Genomic DNA, 7,131 nt, shown 5'->3' with positions numbered 1-7,131 from the left:
GTAGACCAGGCTGGCCTCGAACTCACAGAGATCCGCCTGCCTCTGCCTCCCGAGTGCTGGGATTAAAGGCGTGCGCCACCACCGCCCGGCTTCTTGGTGAACATTTAAGGGTAGCTAAGCCATGCAATAAGTCCATGTTCACTGTTTTAAAAGACAGCCATGCTGCTTTTCAACAGGACTGCAGCATTTGACATTCCTAACAGCTGTGTGGGAGAGCAACAGTTGCCCCCTTCCTAACCTACGCTTGTTATGGGCGTGGCTTATCTAGTGGGAACATACTGATATTTTGTTGGGTTTTGTTTTCATTTTCATTTCCTTAGTGATTCGGACTACGGAGTATATTACAATATACTATTTTCTACAGACGTACTTATTCAAATACTACCCACTATTAAATTGCACAAGTTGGGATTTTCTCATTACTGTTGAGATTTTAGAGTTATTGCTGCAAGTGCTTTGCCTAATTAATATTATGCAATTATTTACTCCCAGACATTGGCTTATGTTTTCATGTCCTTGGAAACCTTTTACGAACTAATTCTTACATTTTACAGAGCTCGATCTTTTTAATAATTGGGGTTAGAACTTAATACAATAAATGCTAAAATCAGTTCATGCAAATGCTTCAATGTGTTCTTTTGAAAAAATAATACAGGTCCTTTATAGCTCTATATAAATCAGTATCAATCTATCAATTTCTATGACAAGCCTTACTGAGATTCTGATTGAGACTGCTTTAAATATACTGAATATTTTGGAAGAACAGAGTTTTTAATAATTCAGAGTCCTCCCAGCCATGAATACATCATACTCTCCATTTGCTTAGATCTTTATTATAGCAATGTTTTAGCATTTCCACTGGAAAAAATGGCTTGCGTCTATTCTATCTAATTCATCCAGTTTCATCTTCAAATTTCTTACATGTGATATTTATAATTTCAGTTTCCAATAGTTCACTGCTAATAATAATAATAAAATACAATTGATTTTTGTTTTTGTACATTAGCTTGGATCTACAAATCAGCTAAACTTGATTGTTGATCCTCCAAACTTTTTTTTGTCTGCAAATAAAGATGGTTTTACTTCTTCCTCTGTGATCTGGAACTTCCTTATTGCACTCTTAGACGGTGTGGAAAAGGAGCAGAAAAGCAGAAAGAGCACTGCCCTTGCCGTGTCCCTGGTCACAGGGGAACATTATCCATTCTGTCACCACTAAAGCCATTTGCACAGACGGCCTTTATTGGGTTGAAGACCTTTCTTCCTGTTTCTAACTTGCTGAGCAACTTAATCCTGAGTGGATTGTTCGTTTTCTCAAATAGTTTTTCTGTATCTATTGAGGTGATCATACAAGCCTTCACTTTGATGCTGTCCACAGGAGGAGCGCATGGGTAGCTCTACAAACACTGAATTGGCCTTAGAGTCCTGGATATAGCCCTCAGCCGGTTATGGTGTACTATCTGCTTGCTATGGTGTTTGATTTAGTTGACTGCAATTTAAAGCTTTTGCATCTAAGGTCATGAGGGATGATACCTGCCTGCAGCTGTCTTGTTTTGTAATGCCTTTGCCGTACTTTGGTATTGTTTCAAATAATGAGTTATTTCAAATAATGATTTAAGAGGTTTCATTCCCTTCTATTTTCTGAAAGAATGTCTATAGAGCAGGTCATAATGCATAAATACATAATATAAGTTAATAGGAAAGCCACCTGGGACACTGAATTGTATTGTTGACAACTTCTAACTTAAACACAATTAGTTTAATGATTATAAAACTACTTAAGTTATTTGAGAGTGATTGGCAGTTTATATATTTTAAAGCAATTTGTGTATTTCATCCAAGTTATAGAGCTCACTGGCATAACCCTGTTTATAACTTGTGCGTCTCTTCCTTTATAATGTTAGTAGGCTCTGTAGTGATGTTCTCATTCCCGCTCCAAGTGGGGGTAACTTATCCTGCACCCTCTCATCTTCACCATCCTGGCTTGAGGCTTATCAATCGACAAAGAGAAAGACTCTGCTTTTTCATTGTGGGGTTCCTGCTTTCTACTTCACTAATTTCTGTTATCTTTACAGACTTCCTTACTCTTAGCTCAGTTTGTTCATCGGGTTCAAATCACAAATCAGTGATTTGGGGTCTTACTAATCTCAGTGTCTGATGTGATTAATTTCCATTTAAGAAGAATTATACCTGTATCTTTTCACCTTCATTTATCTTATATATATATATATATATATATATATATATATATATATATATATATATATATATATATATAAATGAGCATATGACTCATAAAAATGTGTCTATTCCACACCAGACACAGGAGTGGGCACCAGGCATACATTGTCTTAAAATGGACCTTTTCCCTCCTCCTGCCACCGAACACCAACAAGGCTATACTAAAGCCGGTATCACCAGTTACCTTCTTGATACTTGGGAAGTATCTCGGGCAATGAAGCACAGAGGGTTTCCTGGTTTGCTCTAGTGAAAAAGACGGTGTTTTATAAACAAACTCACGGTTACATCCCTCTCTTATGATCCAGTAGTTGCTAGATTTTTTTTTTTACTGTTTTTATTGCACTATACATGTTTTCTCCGCTCCCCTCCCTCTCTCCCTCCTCTTGCTAAAATTTTTAGGGCAGTAATTTGTAGTTCCACTTGTAACCAGTATAATTTTTATTCTCCCACTTGAGTGAATAAATTATACACTTGGATTTGATAGGGAAGTGTAGGTATTTCTACAGTCCGTGAAAGATAATTTTGAAGAATGTATTTCATGTAGCTTCACATATTTTCTTTATTTCCTTTGAAGATTTATTTTATTTTATTTTTATGTGCATTGGTGTTTTGCTATGGCTGTTGGGTCCCCTGAAACTGGAGTTACAGACAGGTGTGAGCTGCCATATGGGTGCTGGGAATTGAACCCAGATCCTCTGGAAGTGCAGTCAGTGCTCTGAGTCACTAGGCCATCCCTCCAGCCCCCTCATATATTTTTTTAACGAGAAAAGAAAACACTCTAGTCATCCTACCCTCCGTTCCAAAACACTTAGACCATAGACCAGATATGCCACCTGAGTGAATATAATTCACGACAGATCACCGGTTCAGACATGGTTTAGATGCTGGCCCTATCTTACCGTTGATGATTTCCAGGATGCTGTCAGTGGGTCCTATTAAATGCCTAGGCGAAATTTTAAGCAAATATAGATTTTTTTGAACTTTAATTCACATTTAAATCTTCATCCCCTGCAACAATAAACAGATCTGTATTCCTACTAGTTAGCTAAGCCTACGCAGAGGTTCTATTGTGGCCTCATGGCTAGGTCTTCTTCTCTGCTCCATGTTATCAGTCTTAACTACTTTCTGTCACCCACGAAGTCTGTAAGTACCAATGCTGGAGTCCCGCCCTCAGGTGCCTAGCTAGCATGTTTAAAAGTGGTAGTGTGTAAAAGCTCCCATGGGACTCAAACCTTCAGACTAATCTGGGCTGTCTCCAGTAAGATGTGCCTATCATGGCTGACGACCAGCCTGTCCCACCATACTCCGGCACCTAATTCCTCTAGAGATTTGCCCCCTAACTCTCAACCAAACACTACTTCAAAATTCTCATGCTCGGTTCAATTCTGTGTCCAGAAATTAACAGAAAACGTGTAAACTTATTTGGAAAGTTGAAACAAAAGGGTTGTCCCCAAGTTCCCACCAACCTGAGCTACTGTGTGAGAGACCCTGCCTAAAACCAAGAACAAAGTTAATTTTTAACTGTATTTTTATCAGATCCTATCTAAATTCCGGCTGAGGTGAAATTAACCCCATAATTTGAGAACTGAGGTTAAAAAGTCATGGATTTTTTTTTCTCACTTCTATTTAAAGGACAGGACCTTTCAGGTCTTTGGTACTATTATAGAACATATGGTAAAATTAACAACACCCCCAAAGTATAAAACACATATCTCAATGAATCTTTGTCACTATCCATCCTGTCCCATCGCTTGTGAGTTTCAGTCACCTCGGGTTCCAAACCCATTCCTGTCAGAACTGAGGCCATTATTAAACTTAGAGTCTTCAAGGCACGCTGCATTTGCCAGACCACTTCACTGTAATTATCATTTCAGCATCTCAGAGTGAGTACAATAACCCCAACATCACAAAGACAGAGTGAGGATTAGGAAATAAGGGCGTTTGGCACTGTGTGAGGCACTCTAGAAATTTACAGTAGAAATTCTGTCTCCAGGGAACTATGGGAACCGGGAGGCATGTAAGAAGTTGCGCGCAGCTACATGTCATAGCAGAGGGAAGACAACCAAACCTAAGGTGCTCTGGCCACCTCTTCTCAGAAGAATAGTTTGGAAACACGATTGCAGCACCCATGCACCCCAGGCTGTCTTAACTAATAGCTAACACAGAGAAGCTTCACCTCCCCACCCCACACACACACATACGGGGTGGTGGTGGTGGGGGGTGCTAAAGAAAACTCTGCCAGGCTGCAAAGCCATGCACTCATTCTGATCCCTGCCAGTGTAGCTTTTGTACCTCTGGGATGTAATGGATGTGCATGCTGAAACACGTGTGCACGTCTGTGTGGCTGAACCAACATGCATCCATAAACACTATGAATAATACTCGCGAGAATGTATGGCTTTCTCCTCAGACGTGCTTGAAGCACTTAACTCAAACCATATCACTTTCCTATCACCCCTTCTTTGCTTTTCTCCACTCTCTGCCCCTGTTGAGAGGAGGGGAACGGCGCTCTGTACCACTGAGGGGCTTCCTTTAAGCGCAAAGTCCAGGTCCACAAAGAAGCCGGTGGCCAGGCCGGCTTCCCAGAGTCACACCTGCGCCCGCACACACCCACGGCTGTCCCGTCAACAGTGCAGGTCACCTGGGAGAGGACCAAAGTCTAGAGGGAATTCCCTCCGCGGCGGAGCCATGAGAGAGCGGAACCTGATGAGTTTTTTAAGAATTAAAAAAAGGAGGTAAGGTCCAGCAGACATGAAGAGGCGAGGCGGTCGCTACTCACCCAGCCCTCGAAGGTGTCCGAGGCGCCCGCCGTGCGCAACAGCTCCTGGAACTGCAGCGTGCAGTTGGCCACAAAGTGGTCGTATCCCAGGGGTGTTTCGTGGAAGACGGCTAGCTCCAGGTGACCGCCGTCGGTGACATTGGCGCAGAACTCCTCGTTGTAGGTGGGTTTGTTGGTCTTCTGCTTGGTGCTGGTCTGGCCCACGCGCACCTGGTCCACGCTCACCGTCAGGTAGGGGTCCAGCAGCTGGTGGCCCTTTTTGAAGAGCGAGTGCCGCAGAGACCAGCGGGTGGGCTGCAGCCCCACAGCCTCTCCGATGCGGACCCTCAGATAGCCATTGAACTTCATTGTGCCGGACGACATGTCGGCGCTGCTGCCGGGGCCCCGCGGGGACCGTGCTAGCTGGCACCGGGAAGCGGGGAGCCGGGGCTCAGAGCAGCCCTCGCCGCAGCCACAGGCATGGAGGTAGCTCCCGGGAGAAGCAGCGCCTGAGCCCCTTGCGTCCGGCCATTCGGTCTCCTCCGAGGGACCTTCCCCTCCCCTCCTTCCCTCCCGCCCTTTCTCCAGAGGTGGAAAGGAGGGGAGCCGGGTTCCCAGCCCTCGGTGGGCTGGTGGGTTCCCGACCGTCTCTCCGGAGCGCGCGGGACTCGCCCCTTCTTCGGGACCCGGCAGATCCTCTCCCCGGAGAGCAGGAGCGACCCGTCCGGCTAGCTCCAGCCTTGGCGTCTCTGCCCCCGCCTCCGCCCGCTCCTCCTGCCCCCGCCTCCGCGGGCTCACGCTCTCCCCCACTCGGCGAGCTGCGAACCAGGAAGCAGCCGCCGCTGCATCCCCGGCCCGAGCCGCGCGCCACCGGCCTCCAAGTTCTCAGAAGCCCGGCGCGGGCTGCTGTGCCTTCCGGACCTCGGGGGCGTGGCTCGCGGCGGACAGCCGGGCCTTGCGGGGTGGGTGCGCCGGTGGAGGAGACCCGCGCCCCGCGCGAGCAGCCCCCGCCCTGAGCTCTCCCAGATCCCTGCTCCTGGCTGCCAGGTTGGAGGTGCGTTTCGGCCTGGGGGCTGCCCTAAGAGACTGAACAAAAAGAAAGGATTCGTGGTCCACCGCCAGCAAGCACCTGAGGCGTGGCAGACAGACCCAGAGAGAGTTGGCAAGCCAGGAGGATGCGGAAGACCAGCAGCACGGAGCCCTACCTCCCCCCCTAAGCAGTGGACTGGAGCCCCTGCCCTTTGGTGGCAAGAGCCCTGGCCAGGGGCGGGCGCATGATAGGGAGGTACCTTTTCCTAATCTTTACAAGGACGGCTCATCCCAAGGTTCAGCTTAGACTCATCCTGTTTATGCGCCTTTCCTCCTGAGAGTAATTAGTTGTTTTGTTTGTGGGTTTTTTTTTTTTAATAGGGCAATGATAATGATGGAAATCCTGTACTCCTCCTTTCTCGGAGAGGTGTGTCACTGCACAAAGAGCAGGAAAGGTCGGTTCTGCCGGGGACAGACATGGCCAGGATGTAATAAGTCCCTTCCTCCGCGAGAGGTGGTTACTGGTCCACCCAGTCCTGCATCAGAGGGACGGAAAGTGTTCACATGCACCACCCTGCTGCGCAGAGGCCTCACAAGCTACCTCTTCTAGGAGCACTTTAGGTTGTTCCTGTCGGAGTGGACAGACTCCGAACTTACCATCTTGTGGCCTCTGCAGGTTGTATCCACTAGGAAAACCTTTTGGTCTAATCTATTCTACCACAAAGCTTGCTCCCCGAGGGCCAGCCACAACCTATTTGTCTCCCATAAAGTCTAGGCCATTCTTAAGATACTTATAATGACATTCTCGCCCTACTTGTTTTTATAGAACAGGTTGGTCTTTCTAACCCCCTTTCTAGAACCTGAACTGGCTCTCTGAGAAGATTCTCGGCCGTTTCATATTAGTGAATTGGGGCCTCGCCAGTAACAGCTTCACACTGTAGGATGAAAGCAAGGACAATAGGCTGATGGGAAGGGCCTCTCTTGGAAATACCAAGGCTTCCTGAAAGAGTGGAGCAAGAATGTAGGAGGTCACTTCAGTTCAGGCAGAGCTCTGTAGAGTATACAAGCAAACGTTGAAGGAACTCCTAGGGAAGAGGTCAAGTCTA

At 46.5% G+C, this 7,131-nt stretch overlaps 1 protein-coding gene across 1 annotated transcript in view; it reads right to left on the bottom strand.

Annotated features, from left to right (window-relative positions):
• Prkch (protein kinase C eta) overlaps nt 1–5,741 on the bottom strand; it is a 203,559-nt gene extending 197,818 nt beyond the window's left edge. Inside the window, exon 1 of the mRNA XM_013346887.2 lies at nt 5,018–5,741. Within this exon, the coding sequence (XP_013202341.2) occupies nt 5,018–5,380 (363 nt within the window). The 5' untranslated portion in view covers nt 5,381–5,741. The remainder of the gene's footprint in view (nt 1–5,017) is intronic.
• Nucleotides 5,742–7,131: the final 1,390 nt, after the last annotated feature.

This window comes from Microtus ochrogaster, chromosome 1 (assembly GCF_000317375.1).
Source record: "Microtus ochrogaster isolate Prairie Vole_2 chromosome 1, MicOch1.0, whole genome shotgun sequence".
NCBI lineage: Eukaryota > Metazoa > Chordata > Mammalia > Rodentia > Cricetidae > Microtus > Microtus ochrogaster.
The sequence above is the reverse complement of the archived record's forward strand: the minus strand, read 5'-3'. Positions and strand labels throughout refer to the sequence as shown.